An 18,496-nucleotide genomic window follows, 5' to 3' on the forward strand; every position below is an offset into this window, starting at 1 on the left:
ACCTTTATGTGGAGACCCTTTCTTCTTTCGCTTTGAAGGTTTTGATTTCTTCTTATTTACAATGGAGCTTTCTATTGATACTTCGCTTGGTAGATCACCAGTTGTAGGTCTGTTATCATTAGTTTCTACATATTAAGATGTAGAATCATCGATGTTTGAGAATTTCACAAATTTTATCTCTTTGTCATAGATTGAAATGTCGCATTTTTCATATCCCAAGCCACATGTATCATGACGACTTTTTCCTTTCTACAACAAGAGATAAATTATTTGTGCTATCATTAAATTTTTTTAACTTAAAATTTTCCTATGATTTGTTTCTATCCAGAGCAGAGGAAGGTCATCCTCTAAATGCTTTACTTGGATAGAAAAGTATTTTCTTTCTCCTTGAAGCATTCTTGTTGAGAATTGGATCTTGCCTTAGAATCAGTTCTTCCTGCAAGAGACAAATCTTATTAACATAATTCTTATTAAGTTACTAGTGGATTTCCCGTGCTATAATGGCACGGGGCGGAAGGGGTGCTGGTGATCTAAAGGCTTTTTTTTTCTTCTAAGCCATTACATAAAATATCTCGCTAAATTGTTTAAACATGACAAATCTAAATAAAAATGTTTATGTTGAGTTTTCTATCAAAGCAATAGGATGTTGTAAAAAAAATGGTCTGCCAAACCTATAGCAGGATCTCTGGGTACACCACATTCGCAGTTTCGTGTCTGGAGTTGTTCTTCGAAAGTAACACATGGATCCTCCCGGCGGTTGTACATATGGAAACTACAACATATAATTGTTTGTGGCTAAATACTGGGCTCCTCAAATCAACCCCAACATATTTCACCGACTGACCCTGGGATTTGTTTATTGTCATGGCATAAGCCAACCTGACTGGAAACTGTCTTCTCGTCATTCGAATGAAAACATTTGATGCAGATGGTGTTAGCGATATACGCGGAATAAAAACAGCATTCCCGGCTTTGTCTCATGTTAATATTGTAGCCATAATAACATGTTGCTCGCAAATCTCTACCCTTAACCTGGTACCATTGCATAGTCCACTTCGAGGTGCTAGATTGCGTAACAACATAATTGGGCAACCGACTTTGAGATCCAACTTGAATGGCGGTAACCCTGACGGGTTTTGTTGGTTTAATGTTTCACTCGTATAGGTTGTACCTGTTGATGATTCACTCGTATAGGTTGTACCTGTTGATGATTCACCATTAACTTGCTCTTGTTTGTCCGCTGCAAGAAACGTGTGAGATTCACCATTGTACATCTCCAAGACAATTTTATTGATCTCTGAGACCTCATCATTTCTAGGAGACAATATTGTTCTCTCGGTAAAATACTCTGGAGTGGGCATGCTCATCTCTTTGATTCCTGGATATATCTTTGAAATCAGCTCATGTAGATCAACACACTTTGACATAGTAGATGGCAAGTTAATTTTTGGGTTTGTATTCTCCCCCACCTACAAAATGACATGAGATGGAGATAGACACTTTAATAGAGCCTGAAAAACATACTATAAAATATAGGCAGATATCTGCAGTAGAGAAAAAAACATTTTCTAGTATCAAATAGGATGATAAGGGAAAACAGTACAATTTCGGAAAACAATCACCAGGCATTTTGTCAATATTGAAGCTATTCTTGTCAAGGCTTTGGAAACAATCACCAGTTTTATCAACGCCATTCACGCAATTGGGGCAAGATTCAATTCCATCTACTGCAATCAAAATTCAAAATTCCAACCAAAATCCAACTTGAACGCCACATTCGTTCAACCTATATAGTGTTGGGACTCCAGAAGATGGGCAGAACATGATGAACATGATTAACCAATTACTCTCATTCTATGTGTAAAAATGTTCTGCAGATTGTGAATCCTAATCATGCACGCCTTGATGGGGTAATTCTATACAGAACAAAAGTATTGGGAATTCTATACAGAACAAAAGTGCAACTTGATGGAAGATTCTATGATCAAGAGGATGTTGGTGTCACTCTTGGCATGTCTTTCAAGAGAACTTTCAAGATGCAGTACACTGTTAAATTACATGAATACAGAAAAAAATTTCATAAACTTCTAATATAGTGAACAACATTTTATAAGCACAAATTTAGAAAAATAATTTTTGGATAATAGCAAAAGAAGAATTTCATGTATAGATGACATACCTTTAGCAAGTATTCAGCAAATGCAATGTTATCAAGATCTTGACTTTCAAGCCTCATATTTTGCGTCAGCTTAAACACATTCATGTCTCTCCATAAAACAAAACTTTTAATTGATGCGTCTATGATTTGTTTTTTTCGACCCCTTTGTACAATCGGTAAGGTTTGCTTAAAGTCTCCTCCAAGCACAAAAATGATTCCTCCAAATGGTTCGTCACTTTTTCTCACATCTCTCAAAGTACGATCTACAGCTTCAATACAAAAACGGTGTTGCATTGCTACCTCATCCCATATTATCAACGTAGCATCCCTAAACAATTTTGTATCCTCCGATTCAGTATTCACATTACACTTAGAGTCGAACTGAGGCTCAAAAGGTATGTGGAAGGTTGATGCGTCGTCCTTCCACCAGTTAAAAGCAATGTAGAAACTTCGCATGAAGAGACAGTCAGAACGATGTCGCCCCTACTCCTAAAGGATGCTGCCAGCGTGTTATACACGAAAGTCTTTCCCGTCCCAACACTACCATTTAAAAAGAACATTTTTCCTAGATTTTTATCCACAGAACTTGATATTGTCTCAAACGCAAATCTCTGTTCAGTATTTGAATTTCTCCATATTCGAATCCACCGTTGATTCTTGAACTTCAAGCTGCAATTGTCTCTGGTCACATATTAAGCGGTTCCCAAAAATTTGACTCCAATTACCGGTGTGTCTCGGCATTCAACATCTTTCATTTCTTTCCCTTCCTCTTGGACTATTTTCTCCATGAGATACAAATCGTAATCCAAAGCATCCTCATCTGTTGGATTTTCATATCCATATAGTTGTCTAATCTGATATTGTAGATCATCGCATATATGCTTTCCATATTTCCTCCATAAGACTTCTGGACGCATGTGACTGCACTTTGTCAGTATAATACCAAATAATTCTCGTAGTTGGTGTCATGTTTTGATGACGGAAGACTCTTCTAGGCATTTATGATATTCTCTATCATCTTCCAACAAATTCAGAGCAATACATGCAGATCTGAAAGACGGGTGAACCTCTTCAACATTGGTAGGACTAGAAATTTATCCTACAATTATATTAAACCTCAAACGCACAGTGTCAACAATGTAAACATGGCAAATACAGGTCGAACCCACAGAGACTAGGGCAGTGCGAAATTGAATTCAAAGTCTTGCTTTACTAATTCAAATCACAAGGTTTGTCGAAACGACTGGATGTTGGCAAGGATCAAAGTAGAAAAGTGAAATGGAAATATGGATGCAAGTAGAGATGAAAACAATCAACTAAGAGGCACTAGGGCAGTTGAGTCCACCACTTAACCTCTACTAGAAATTCAGCAACAGAAATTGTTCTTTTCCCTTATAACGGATCAGTGGTGAAGATACGAGTCTTTCGCCTTTCCAAAGGGGTTTCACAGATGGATAGATTAACGTCAACTAAAGCATTAATCCCTAGTATTAGATGTCTTCTTACAGCACAACTAATCAAAGATTAAAGATATCAATTAAACATAAGTTGATGCGACAATATACAGGTGTTCTAACAACCTATGATACATGATATACTAGGTGAAAGTAGTACATTACAGCTCAAAAGTTAAACATCTCTTAACTCAGTAAAGCACAACAAGAACAATAACGAAAACATAAATCGCCTAGTAGTAAGTTAAGGGCTTCATCTTTGCCCTAGCTAAGAATTTAGAACATATTGAGAACAAAAGACAAATAGAATTCAAATATAGATAATCCTATTGATGAAATTGAACTCTATTGTCTTTCAAACTGATTTCTCAAGAACACTAAGCACAAATGAAGTTACTTAAGAGTATTTTAAACCACACTCACTGCATACCCCATTACATATATGACAACCCTATTTATACATAAATTTCTCCCCAAATTCTCATCCATACAACCAACAAATACAATATAAAATTTAGGGATTTTGTTTCTCGAAACTCACCACTATGTAATAGTCTTCATTCATGCATCTCCATTGCACTTATCTTCATCCATTTGACTGATGTTGTCGCTCTTTGAACTCAGACCTAACTGCCATTTGCTTAATCATCACAACTACCCTATTTCTGTCGATTGCGTGTTGTTGTTGATGATGATTGCAAAGAGTAACAAAATCAAATCCCTAGCTTGTCCTATTTGTATGAGTCAAAGTCTAGGGGGGTTATGACTGAAATGATAATAGAAAAGATAAGCAACTAGTCTTGACAGGGTAAAAGTGGTGATAGAAGTATGGATTTGATAGATTTGACATGAAGCTTGTTGTCGATGAGATTGGCAGGGTTAGAGTTGATAATTGACGGGGGGTTGTCGGGAGAGTAAGAGAAAGTGAAATGAATGATGGATTAAGGGTATGTTTGGGTGTATGAGAATGAAACTTGGGCTAGGCTTCTTTTCTTTAGCTCCCAATATGGGTATCACTTGGATTATGGCCCATTACTTCATTTCATGCTCAGATAATTCTTCTTGAGATTCTCATCCACTAGTAGATCCATTAGCTTCACAAGTCTGCTGGCACCCTAGCTGCCTTCTCCACTACACGTGTCTGCCTAACATCGACTTGGTATCTAGCTTGACAGGGCATTGTGGCTCCACTTCGTTCATAGCACATGCTCAGACCATTCTTTTCATTCCCTTAGCATTACAAAACAAAAGTCAGGACAATTGCCACACATTTTACTTGCAACGAACAAGAACTAAAAAATACATAATTTGGCATAAATACAAGCAATTAGTGCAACAAAATGGCATAAACACCTACAACATGATAAGAATGTATTCAATATTCGGTGCCCATCAAATACCCCCAAACCTGCCTTTTGCTCGTCCTCGAGTAAAACACAAAACAAAATGAAAAGTCCTACCTACACCACTGTCGCTGTACAAAATACACCCAAAAATTTCTAGGACAAAATATAAGCTCAGATTCCATGAAAGTGATACCTGTATTCATTTTTAGCTCACAACAAAATGGATATGTCAATCTAGCTTTCAAAGGCACGATTTTAGCATTGAAAAAACTAAAGACATGTGATAAGAGTGTAAAGTGTATCTCCCTGGGACATGCACAGAGAATTATTTACTCTAGGAAGTTATGACTGCCAATCGCTAAGAGATAGTTTTTAGGCTAAGAACTGAATTCAAAGCCAAGCTAGCTGTCCGGCTTTACGAGAACTATGAATGTTCACCTAAGAGTTGGTGATATTTCAGCTTACCCGCGTTGTACATCGATGGCTACACCCTCCTTGCATATTACAAGACTATTTACAACACATAACAACAAAGAACATTGATTGCAATATTTACATTGACTACTCTCTCATTTTGAGACAAGAGAGACACTTTAACAGTTTTACTGAAATAGAACATAATAAAACAGAGGATGAGTACTTTTTCTTTTCTTCTTCTTCTTTTTTTTTTTTTTTTTGATAACTGAATTTTCTTTTCTTTTCTGAAATTTTATTTTTCAACTGATTTTGGAATAATGAAAGATACAAAGTGACACAACAAACTTTACACAAAAACAGAAAACATAGATTACATGACACTTTTAACAAGAGGAAGCCCTTTTCGATGCATCCGGTCAAATTCAATGGTTTCTTTTCTTAACGTATCCTCCAACTTCTATCCCAGCCAACCAAAGAACAAGCTAGTCAAGTCTCATTCAGTATTTTAGATGATTGGCAGCCTACTGAACCTATGAAACACCGACGCTATACACGCTTGGTTGATCGTGCATGTGCAAAATTTCTAAATCACATGTGAATTGTGCTAGAATCAGGGGTGCCTCATCATCTAGATTAAGAATCCTAAGATATTATATCATGCACAGGTATCACAGATCAAGGTAAATGAGCTCCATTTTTCATTTTTCATTTTTTTAAGGTGTTATCCATTCACAAGATTCAAACATACCAAATCGCTACAAAGTTCATGTGATATCTACTTGTACCCCCAAACCTATGTTAAACAATGTCCTCAATGTTTATAAAGTTTCACAAAGTGATAACATGGCATGAAGTTCATGAAAAGAAGGAAGAGGTTAGAGAGTACCAGATCCAAAAAATGTTGCCAAACCAGATAGTTGAGCAGCAAGGTGGATATCACAAAAACAAAGATTATATATAGCAAAATCTAATCTAGCAAACGGAAACCAAAAGAAAGCAATGAGAGATAATGGAATTCTAAACCTGTGGTATGTACAAGGGGTAAACCATTTCAGTCCACATAGATGGGATCTGCAAAATCAGTTGTTTCAATTTCAGGTGGAATTGGTTCAAGGAACGGCTTCAGTCTCTGCCCATTAACCTTGAAGACGTTCTTAGTTGCTACGTCTTCGAGTTCTACAGCTCCATGAGGGAATATTGTTCGCACCATGAACGGGCATGTCCATCTAGAACGCAATTTACCTTGAAAGAGATTCAAACGTGAGTTGTACAATAAAACTTTCTAGCCATGCGTGAATGACTTGCGCAAAATGCGCTTGTCATGGAACATCTTCATTCTATCTTTGTATATTTTTGCACTGTCATAAGCATCATTCCTCAGTTCTTCCAACTCGTTGAGTTGGAGTTTCCGTTGGGTACCTGCCTTATCAAGAGAAAAGTTAAGTTTCTTAACTGCCCAATATGCTCGATGTTCTAGTTCAACAGGTAAATGACAAGGTTTTCCATACATAAGTCGGTAAGGGACATGCCAATATGGTTTTTATATGATATTCTATAAGCCCATAAAGCATCATTCAATCTCAAAGACCAATCTAATCTAGACGGGTTAACCGTCTTTTCAAGAATATGCTTAATCTCCCTATTTGAGACCTCTACTTGGCCACTGGTCTGTGGATGGTATGGGGTTGCGACTTTATGAGTTATACCATACTTGCGAACTAATGACTCAAAAGGCCTATTGCAAAAGTGTGAACCACCATCACTGATTATAGCTCTAGGTGTGCCAAAACGAGAAAATATGTTCTCTTTTAAGTACGAAAGCACTACCTTATGGTCATTTATTTTGGTCGTAATTGCTTCTACCCACTTAGAAACATAATCAAAAGCAACAAGGATGTAAAGCTTACCTTCAAAATTAGGAAACGGAACCATGAAATCGATTCCCCACACATCAAACAGTTCAACAATCAAGATAGGGTGCAAAGGCATCATGTTTCTCTTTGAAATACTTCCTAGTTTCTGACAACGTTCACAAGCAATACAATAAGCATGACAGTATTTGAACAACGATGGCCAATAAAACCCACTCTGCAAGACTTTTGCAGCAGTTTTCTTGGCATTGAAGTGGCCTCCACATGCTTGGTCGTGACAAAAAGATATCACATCTTTTTGTTCACTGTTGGGGACACATTTCCTAATGATTTGGTCCGGGAAATACTTAAACATGTACGGATCATCGCAAAAGAAGTACTTAACTTCAGCCAAGAACTTAGAACGGTCTTGTCTAGACCAATGCAAAGGCATTCTTCCCGTGGAAAGATAATTCACAATGTCAGCAAACCAAGAAAACTCAGACACAAGCATCAACTGTTCATCAGGAAAAGACTCTCTAATATGCACGGATTCATCACTGGACTCGACATTTAATCTAGACAAATGATCAACAACAACATTTTTCGAACCTTTCTTGTCTCAAATTTCGAGATCAAATTCCTGCAATAACAGTATCCATCAGATAAGACGGGCTTTAGCATCCTTCTTAGAAAGAAGAAATTTCATAGCAGCATGATCAGTGTATATGATGACCTTATACCCTATCAAGTATGACCTAAACTTGTCCAATGCAAAAACAACAGCAAGCAATTCCCTCTCAGTAGTTGAGTAGTTAAGTTGAGCATCATTAAGAGTATTGCTCGCATAGTATATCACATATGTAAGTCTATCGACGCGTTGTCCTAAAACAGCACCAACAGCAAAATCAGACGCGTCACACATGATTTCAAATGGCAATTTCCTGTCAGGTGGTCGGACTATAGGGGCTGAAATTAGAAGAGTTTTGAGTTATTCCCATGCACGCACACAAGCATCATCAAATACAAAAGAAACATCTTTACCAAGTAGATTACACAGTGGCCTTGAGATCTTACTAAAATCTTTAATGAATCTACGGTAGAAACCAGCATGGCCTAAAAATGATCTAACCTCCCTCACAGAGCGAGGTTACGGCAAGTGTTGAATGAGGTCAACTTTAGCTTAATTTATTTCAATTCCTTTTTCAGAGATGATATGTCCTAGAACTATGCCTGAATTCACCATAAAATGACACTTTTCCCAGTTCAGAACCAAATTTTTTTTCTTTACATCTAATCAGCACAAGAGTGAGATGGTTCAAACATTCATCAAAAGAAGATCCAAACACAGAGAAACCATCCATAAAGATCTCAAGGAAATTATCTATCATGTCAGAAAAATGCTCATCATACAACGTTGAAATGTGGCGGGTACATTACACAACCCAAAGGGCATGCGACGATAAGCAAATGTACGTACCATAAGGACATGTAAATGTAGTCTTTTCCTGATCCTCTGGTGCTATGTGAATCTGGTTATAACCAGAATAGCCGTCTAAGAAACAGTAATGACTATGTCCAGATAACTTTTCTAACATTTGATCTATGAAAGGTAGAGGGAAGTGATCTTTCCTTGTAACTGCATTCAACTTCCTATAATCAATGCAAACTCGCCACCCTGTGGTTACTCGAGTAGGAACTAACTCATCTTGATCATTTTGAACTACAATAACTCCTGACTTTTTCGGCACAACCTGAATGGGACTAACCCATTTGCTATATGAAATCGGGTATATGATACCCGCATCAAGAAGCTTAAGGATCTCACCGCTAACAACTTCTTTCATGTTAGGATTTAGTCGCATCTGCATTTCCCTAGATGTTTTAGCATTATCTTCAAGATTTATGTGATGTATACAAACTTTGGGACTAATACCCTTAATATCCGAGATTGTCCATCCTAAGGCTTCTTTATGCTCTCTAAGTACTTATAAAAGCTTACTCTCCTGTTCTATATCTAAAGCAGACGAAATGATTACAGGGAAAGAACCCAAAAATGCATATTTAAGAGTATCAGGCAATGGTTTCAGTTCAAGCTTTGGTGGCTCAACAAGAGACGAGACAGACTTGGATTCCGAGAGTGGAACTGGCTCCACTCTAGCTTTCCATTTAGTGGTGTCCATGAGAGGCGCAGATTCAAGCAAAGAATTCACTTCACTTATGTACTCATCATCAAAGAGATCCAAGTTAAAATTATTCAAACAAGCATGTAAAGGATCAACAGACATGTTACTAGACAATGAATCCTGAACCAAACTTTCAATCATGTTGATTCCATGCACATCATCATCATCATCAAGATCTAAATGTTGCTGACTAGCATTGAAAACATTTAACTCCACAGTCATGTTACCAAATGAAAACTTCAACACTCCATTAGGACAATTAATAATTACATTGGACGTCGCCAAGAAGGGACGTCCTAGAATGACAGGAATGTGATAATCTGGGTTCTGCACAGGCTGAGTGTCTAATAAATAAAGTCCACGTGAAAATAGAACTTATCAACCTTAATCAAAACATCTTCTACCACACCACGTGGAAGTTTGACGGATTTGTCCGCCAATTGCAGAGTTATATGTGTTGATTTTAACTTTCCAAGACCTAACTGCACATATACCGAATATGGCAGTAGGTTCACACTAGCCCCTAAGTCTAGTAACGCCTTATTGACCGTATGGTCACCTATCTTGCATGTGATTGTGGGACAACCTGGGTCTCTAAACTTAGATGGAGTCTTGTTTTGAATAATATAACTTACCTGTTCAGCCAGAAAGGCACGCTTGTGCACGTAAAGCTTTCGCTTTTGTGTGCACAGATCTTTCAGGAACTTAGCATAAGAAGGAATCTACTTGATTGCTTCGAGAAATGGAATCTTAATATTGACTCTCCTGAACAATTCCAATATCTCGTTATACTGCGTTCCTTTCTTTTGTTGCTCTAACCTTTGAGGGAAAGGAGCTACAGGCACATTTGATGGCACAGAAACATTAACATCAGCAGATTTTTTAGATCTAGGGACATGCTTAGATTCATTTTCAACAACTGGTGTATCATGCGATTTTTTATGAAATTGTGACTTAGACACAGACTCACTCTTTCCAGGCATGCTTACATTGTTATCAATTACTTTACCACTACGAAGAGTAGTAACAACATGTGCAGTCTCATTACAAGTAGACGAACTTGCCTGAAATGTGCCTTTTGGTTTTGTTCAGGATGACTTGGAAACTTACCCTTTTCCATGTCATTAAGCGCATCACAGATCTGACCTATCTTAAGTTCTAGACTTGTAAAACGTTGGTCAGTGGTCTTCTGATTTTGCAAAAGATTTTGGGTCAACAGACCGACACTTTCTTCAATGCTTGATAATTTCTTTTCAGAAGGATGTTGTGTGTAGGATTGTACATGGGGGTTTCTAGGATATGAATATCCTGGTGCATTTCCTGATGCACCCCCTTGTACAGGGACTTTGGAACATGAAAAGTTAGGGTGCTTCCTCCTCCCTGAGTTGTAGGTCTATGAATAAGGGTTATGTTCTTGCTTTTGATACAAAACATGGGCCAGTTCAGGTCTGGATTGTTGAAATGCATGCAATTGTGGGCAGTTATCAACAAGATGATCAGAACTATTACACACAACACAAATAGAAACCTCAACTTGGTTACAAGAAGTAGAAGCAGAAGATTTTATATTTTCTCCAGTTTTAAAGCCTCAACTCTCCTAGCCAATGATGTTATTTTAGCATTACCCTCAAACTCAGACTACATCTTATGAACACTAACCCTGTTGGTCGACTTCCTAGGTTCTCTAACAGACTCCTATTGCTGAGTTTTCTTGGCAACTTCATGTAAAAAGGTCCATGACTCGTCGGCACTTTTATCTGTGAACTCACCATTGCACATTGCTTCAACCATGGATCGAGTGGAAAAATCCAACCCTTCATATATAATTGTTGATAGTCTCCACTGTTCGAAACCATGGTGAGGACATTGCAGTAACAAATCACCTTTCTAGATACTTGGACAATGTCTCACCATCTAGTTGAACAAAACTATTGATATCCTGAAGAATGGTGGCTGTTTTGTGATTTGGGAAGAACTTTTTGAAAAATTCTTTCGTAAGTTCATCCCAACTTCTAATGGACTGAGGCTGCAAAGCATATAGCCAAGATTTGGCTTTTTCCTTTAAAAAAAAAAAAGAAAATAAACGCAATTTCAGGGAGTCTTCTGTCAACTGATTGAATCTCAGAGTCCCACAGATTTCCTCAAAATCTCTCACGTGGTGGTAAGGGTTTTCACCATCAACCCCTCGAAACACAAGGATCTAGCATATGTATCGTGCTCGCCTTTAACTCAAAATGACCAGCAGTTTCTGGTAGAACAATACAAGTGGGCTGGCTTGTCCTCGTGGGGTACATGTAGTCCTTGAGACTGCGGGGTGGGATTACCTCATCACCCATTGTCTCAGGTTGGTCAGGTCTTTCTTCGACAGACACAGGAATTTCAACTACTCGCTGAATTCTAACTAGACGATTGGTCAGGTCTCAAAAAGTCACAATCATAGCCTAACGGACATACCATTTAACATGTTATAACACCCATTCAAATAACACATACACAAGTCAAAAACTCAGGTTTTATGCAAATGATATCAGGTTGCGGATGTATAGACAAAGACACAGTATTTCGCAGAGATAAGCACAGTGAAATAACAGTTCAGCTAGCAAGCAAGTTACCCAAATGTCACAGGATCATACACAAAGATGTTATATGTGGCAGGGGTTTAACAATGCTTAGCAACTAGTTCAGTTTTCATGCAAGATGGTGTGTCGTTCAAGACAAGAATATTAAAGTTTAGAGAACGATATCGCCGGTATAAGACCGGGTTTAGGCACAACCAACAAGTACAGGTTGTTTCGCTCTTTTTCTCATAGCCTTTGATTTGCGTGGCAGAGATTTCAAGCACCTGCTTGCTCAACAAAAACCTTCAGTTCCCAGATTTGAACAATTGAAGCAAGAATACAAAAATACTAATACTGAAACTTTCAGAAAAGTGATTCGGCAAAATGAAATACAGGGATGCAGGGACTGATGACACAGATTACAAGAAAGAAGACTTCGAAATCTAAGTTCTCCTACAGAAAGTTACAGATGCAGAATATTATGAGATGCATCTAACCACATAATGCAGGTTACATCACAGATGAATTAGTGCTTAGTTATGTTCAAATAGCTGGAAAATAATGATCTACTGATGGTATTATACTATAAACTAAGAAATCTAAAAAATACTGAAACATAGATTGGTGCACAGCTAACAGTACAGGGCTAAGATGCAAATTTGAACAGCTAAGTTATACTATCAAGACCAAGGCTTCAATAACAATGTTATAAAAGCTATAAGACACCACTAGATACAGATGCAAATAACTCAATCTAAGTACGCTATATGACAATGATGCAATGAATGAAATTTACAACCTGAACTATGAATGAAATTTCAAGTTACAGCAACAACTACAGATGACGATAACAAAAAGCTTGAAATAGAACTGAGTTATACAACGAGATAGTGAAGCTGGTGATCGTGGCAAACAAAACTGAAAGAAATCTTAACTAGATGCAGCTACAGATTGGAATGGTATTATGACTAGATGCACACTGATGCACAAACTACCAGATTTACTATCTAAGTTACAGGATTATGGTAAACTAATAAGCAAAATCATGTACAAACCAATGAACTGAGAAAGAAAACAAAGGGAAACTAACAAAATATGCCAAGGAAACTCACAGGATTACAATGCAGAGAACTGAAAAACTAAAACTACAGCTAAAACGAGAACAAGTTACACTAGAATATTCACAACTGCTGAAACAGTAAAAGAGATGCTACAAAACGAGCTAAGATGCTAATGATAAAAACTACAGGGGGTAATATCTTACAGGATGAGAAAGTTAAAAACAACTGAAAATTAGACGAATATTTAATTTAAACACAAAAAGCACTAGATACAGCTGAACTGACTCACTGGATTTGTCTTGCAGGAATGGAATGATACAAGACACTGATGCTACAAAATCACAGCTAAGATTACAAACCTAAGATGCAAATGTGGATCTAAATTACATATTTTCTGAGTTAGGCTAACACAGTACCAAGAAAGAACTTTTCACAGAAACTACAATCCTCAACGAGGACACAATAAGGAGTAGCAACAAACACTACTCAGGAATTAGCTGCCACAGTGGAAAATTTCAGCAATCTCAGAATGGTACGACAATGCAACTGAGATATGGACAACTCAGGCTTTGCAGTTTCAAGATTAAATTCAAGTAACTGAAACTCAATGATTGTGACTAAACCTAATACTGAGTAAGATAACATATACTAATAAGATTACAATAAGGAGCTAAAACAATTCAAAAAGATTTACAGAATCCTATATGGTCAGATGCTAACTAATGAACAACTACAAATTGTAATATATACTAATTTGAAAAAAGCTAAAATAACAGAAATCTACGAATACACAAACTAAACTACAAATCCTACAGCTAAAATGAGTATTGAGATGTAGATTATGAGAACAACTAACTAATTAAACTACAGTATAAGACACAGGGCTCTGAGAATGGAAGACTAAACAGATGAGTGTGGTTTGAAGTTTAGAGATTACATCTACTACCACACAGCAAAACTACAGCTACAGATTTTCTAACCTAAAATCAAAGTTATGCTAAAGTAGTGCAGAGAACAACTAATACTACTCAGAGATTAACACAGTATGTTACAGGATATGAAAAGATTACAACAATAACTAAATCATGCTAGGGTACTTCAAACGAGCTACAGAGTTACACTACAGATGGATTGACTCAATTGAGTTACACTAAAGCAGTAGGAACTAAATAATCTAGACACATATATACACACATTAAACTAAGAATCAGTGAAAGTACAACAGAAAATTCAAACACACCGCTACCGATTCCCCGGCAGCGGCGCCAAAAACTTGGTAGGACTAGAAATTTAGCGTAAAATTATACTAAACCGCAAGCGCACAGTGTCAACAATGTAAACATGCCAAATACGGGTCGAACCCACAGAGACTAGGGCAGTGCGAAATTGAATTCAAAGTCTTGCTTTACTAATTCAAATCACAAGGTTTGTCGAAACGACTGGATGTTGGCAAGGATCAAAGTAGAAAAGTGAAATGGAAATATGGACGCAAGTAGAGATGAAAACAATCAACTAAGAGGCACTAGGGCAGTTGAGTCCACCACTTAACCTCTACTAGAAATTCAGCAACAGAAATTGTTCTTTTCCTTTATAACGGATCAGCGGTGAAGATACGAGTCTTTCGCCTTTCCAAAGAGGTTTCACAGATGGATAGTTTAACGTCAACTAAAGCATTAATCCTTAGTATTAGATGTCTTCTTACAGCACAACTAATCAAAGATTAAAGATATCAATTAAACATAAGTTGATGTGACAATATACAGGTGTTCTAACAACCTAGGATACATGATATACTAGGTGAAAGTAGTACATTGCATCTCAAAAGTTAAACATCTCTTAACTCAGTAAAGCAAAACAAGAACAATAACGAAAACATGAATCACCTAGTAGTAAGTTAAAGGCTTCATCTATGCCCTAGCTAAGAATTTAGAACATATTGAGAACAAGAGACAAATAAAATTCAAATATGGATAATCCCATTGATGAAATTGAACTCTATTGTCTTTCAAACTGATTTCTCAAGAACACTAAGCAAAAATGAAGTTACTTAAGAGTATTTTAAACCACACTCACTGCATACCCCATTACATATATGACAACCCTATTTATACATAAATTTCTCCCCAAAATCTCATCCACACAACCAACAAATACAATATAAAATTTAGGGATTTTGTTTCTCGAAACTCACCACTATGTAATAGTCTTCATTCATGCACCGCCACTGCACTTATATTCATCCATTTGACTGATGTTGTAGCTCTTTGAACTCAGACCTAACTGCCATTTGCTTAATCATCACAGCTACCCTATTTATGTCGATTGCGCGCTGCTGTTGATGATGATTGCAAATAGTAACAAAATCAAATCCCTAGCTTGTCCTATTTGTATGAGTCAAAGCCTAGGGGGGTTATGACTGAAATGATAATAGAAAAGATAAGCATCTAGTCTTGACAGGGTAAAAGTTGTGATAGAAGTATGGGTTTGATAGATTTGACATGAAGCTTGTTGTCGATGAGATTGGCAGACTTAGGGTTGATAATTGACTGGGGGTTGTCGGGAGAGTAGGAGAAAGTGAAATGAATGATGGATTAGGGGTCTGTTTGGGTGTATGAGAATGAAACTTGGGCTAGGCTTCTTTTCTTTAGCTCCCAACATGGGTATCACTTGGATTATGGCACATTACTTCATTTCATGCTCAGATAATTCTTCTTGAGCTTATCATCCACTGGTAGATCCATTAGCTTCACAAGTCTGCTGGCACCCTGGCTGCCTTCTCCACTACACACGTCTGCCTAACATCGACTTGGTATCTAGCTTGACAGGGAATTGTGGCTCCACTTCCTTCATAGCACATGCTCGGACCATTCTTTTCATTCCCCTAGAATTACAAAATAAACGTCAGGACAATTGCCACACATTTTACTTGCAACGAACAAGAACTACAAAATACATAATTTGGCATAAATACAAGAAATTAGCGCAACAAAATGGCATAAACACCTACAACATGATAAGAATGTATGCAATATTAGGTGCCCATCAAACACCATCTTTTATCGTAGTTCTCAAGTGACAAAACGACCTTACCCCGACTTTGACTGTGAGTAATAACTTTAGGTAATGTAGTTCACCGCTGTTTGGGGGGGTAAAATACATTCTCCCGATAGCATAGCCTTGCTTTCGAGGAGTCCATACCTTATCATCTGACGGAGTGATATGAACATATTCAGAAGCACGATGATTCAAAGAAACGCATTGCATTCTGACTATTGAAACTCAGGAAGAGATGGTGCTGAAAGAATCACAGTAACTACGAACGCGAAATTGAATTGAAAACAGAGAGGGGTAGTTAGGGAATATCATACCTGTAGTAGTCAAAGTACCCCATCAAGGTGGTTACAACATTTTCTGCCTTATCTTGTATCACCTCCACTGGATCCTCTGTATCGTATACAACTCGTTGCTTTCCTGGAAGATGGATTGCAAGCCGCTGCACTTTGGGATTCTCTTTATGTAGACGGTTTCCAAGAAAACGCCAAGCTTCCTCGGACGCTCCTATGTACCTTGCATTCAAATACCGAAGTATCTCAATGGAACCAGCAGAAGCAACTATGGTCGTCAAGTCATGTCCCTTGTAAATGTACTTGTGTATGTACTTTACGGCTAAGACACTGGATCCTCGACATTGATATGGCAATCAAACATCCTGCTAAGGTGTGGATTGTAAGGGAACATATCTATATTAGTCCACGCCTGGTTCCGATACTTGAAAACACGATGATCCTAACGTCGGCGGTAGATTGGATACCCATTGTCACAAATTAAAGTTGATTCTGCATATTGTTTTGGATAGTTCTTGGTGCACCTTCCATTCTCCATGCAAAATGCACTTGGTTTCCTAGCACCACACGGTTCATGCACCATGTATCTCTGTATTGTTTGGGAAAGTTCTGGATCTTGCTTGTCATCTGGGAACTCAGCACATACTATTTTATCCACTTGCTCCGGGGTGTGTATCTTATCTTCCTTGTCCAGAAAAATCAACATGTGCATATGCGACAACCCTCTCTTATGAAACTCTATCGTGTAGACATATCCAACCACCCTGCCAAACATTTTCTTCTCTTCTATTTCCTTTATTAGCGCCTTACTTTTCAGCTCAAATTCCCTTGCCACCAAATCAGGCCTATCGTGTGGTTGTTGGTTTTCAAACAAAGTACTTGTAATTTCTTCCCAGCGTGGATTTGCCGTCATGGTGAGAAATATATCGGGATGGTGGTTATACCTGTATTGTTTGGAAAAGTTCTGGATCTTGCTTGTCATCTGGGAACTCAGCAAATACTATTTTATCCACTTGCTCCGGGGTGTGTATCTTATCTTCCTTGTCCAGAAAAATGAACATGTGCATATGCGGAAACCCTCTCTTCTGAAACTCTATCGTGTAGACATACCCAACCACCCTGCCAAACACTTTCTTCTCTTCTATTTCCTTTATTAGCGCCTTACGTTTCAGCTCAAATACCCTTGCCACCAAATCAGGCCTCGTGTGGTTGTTGGTTTTCAAACAAAGCACTTGTAATTTCTTCCCAGCGTGGATTTTCCGTCATGGTGAGAAATATATCGGGATGGTGGTTATACCTTAGCAAAAAACCAATAAACAAAGTAAATCCTCCAACGCAATAATCAAGTTCAATACCCACAAAGCAACACAACAAATAGTATAAAAGTAGTAAGTATTAAGCTCTACACACTTAAAAAACAAAAAACAGAATAGATTTTTGATGTTCAAAACAATATGCAAAATTTTGATTAGGATAATTCTAGTCTGTGAACAATTCCAGCACCATTAGGAATCTCCGTTCTCTGTCACATGAGTGACCTAACACCATATCCATCCTAAACCTTTCATCATACATAAATTCAGCATAAATATGAAAAGGTAAAATGTTTTACGAGCGGTATTTGATCTTTTGTTGTTGGTCTAATCGAGCCTTAAATAAAGAACATCTACTTGCACTAATTAAACTATAAACATGATTCAAATTCAAATTTATAAACACTAACCTCCAACAAAAAAAAGGGAAAAAGGAGCAAAAAAATACAGAAAAACAGCATATTCAAACACTACTTTTCAGTTTCATTTGGTGCCGAATAATATCCCAAAAGAGAGAAATTAGAAAGTGCAACTTAATTATATGCAGTCTATCAAGTCAAACAAAAGGATCAAAATAGAAACAAAGAGTAGTTATATTAGGGTGTTGGTTGTACCTGGTGATGGCCATTGAATCTTGATATATTTCATACATGTTCATGTTCCGAGGACCACCTATAACACTACACCAAATTGACGGTTTTGAGACATACATATGTGTTGTCATTATTTTTTGAGACACATATTAGTGTCTCAATTTTGGCGTAGGGAATGTTTTGAGACTGATATAGAGACGCTTATAAAGATCGCTT

General features: G+C 37.5%; 1 protein-coding gene across 2 annotated transcripts; it reads right to left on the bottom strand.

The window, feature by feature from the left end:
• Positions 1 to 591: 591 nt before the first annotated feature.
• Positions 592 to 4,519, bottom strand: LOC113361462 (ATP-dependent DNA helicase PIF7-like). 2 transcript variants are annotated; one of them, XM_026604708.1, is made up of 4 exons: positions 4,154 to 4,519; positions 2,180 to 3,065; positions 1,202 to 1,469; positions 592 to 1,171 (listed from the first exon to the last, which is right to left on the bottom strand). In XM_026604708.1, the coding sequence occupies exons 2-4, from the start codon at positions 2,612 to 2,614 to the stop codon at positions 978 to 980; spliced, it is 897 nt and encodes a 298-aa protein (XP_026460493.1). In that variant the 5' UTR covers positions 2,615 to 3,065; positions 4,154 to 4,519; the 3' UTR covers positions 592 to 977. The 2 variants fall into 2 exon arrangements, with proteins under 2 accessions (XP_026460493.1, XP_026460491.1); XM_026604706.1 differs by having other exon boundaries at positions 2,180 to 3,208.
• Between the last annotated feature and the right edge of the window lie 13,977 nt (positions 4,520 to 18,496).

Source organism: Papaver somniferum, chromosome 3 (assembly GCF_003573695.1).
Source record: "Papaver somniferum cultivar HN1 chromosome 3, ASM357369v1, whole genome shotgun sequence".
Taxonomy (NCBI): domain Eukaryota; kingdom Viridiplantae; phylum Streptophyta; class Magnoliopsida; order Ranunculales; family Papaveraceae; genus Papaver; species Papaver somniferum.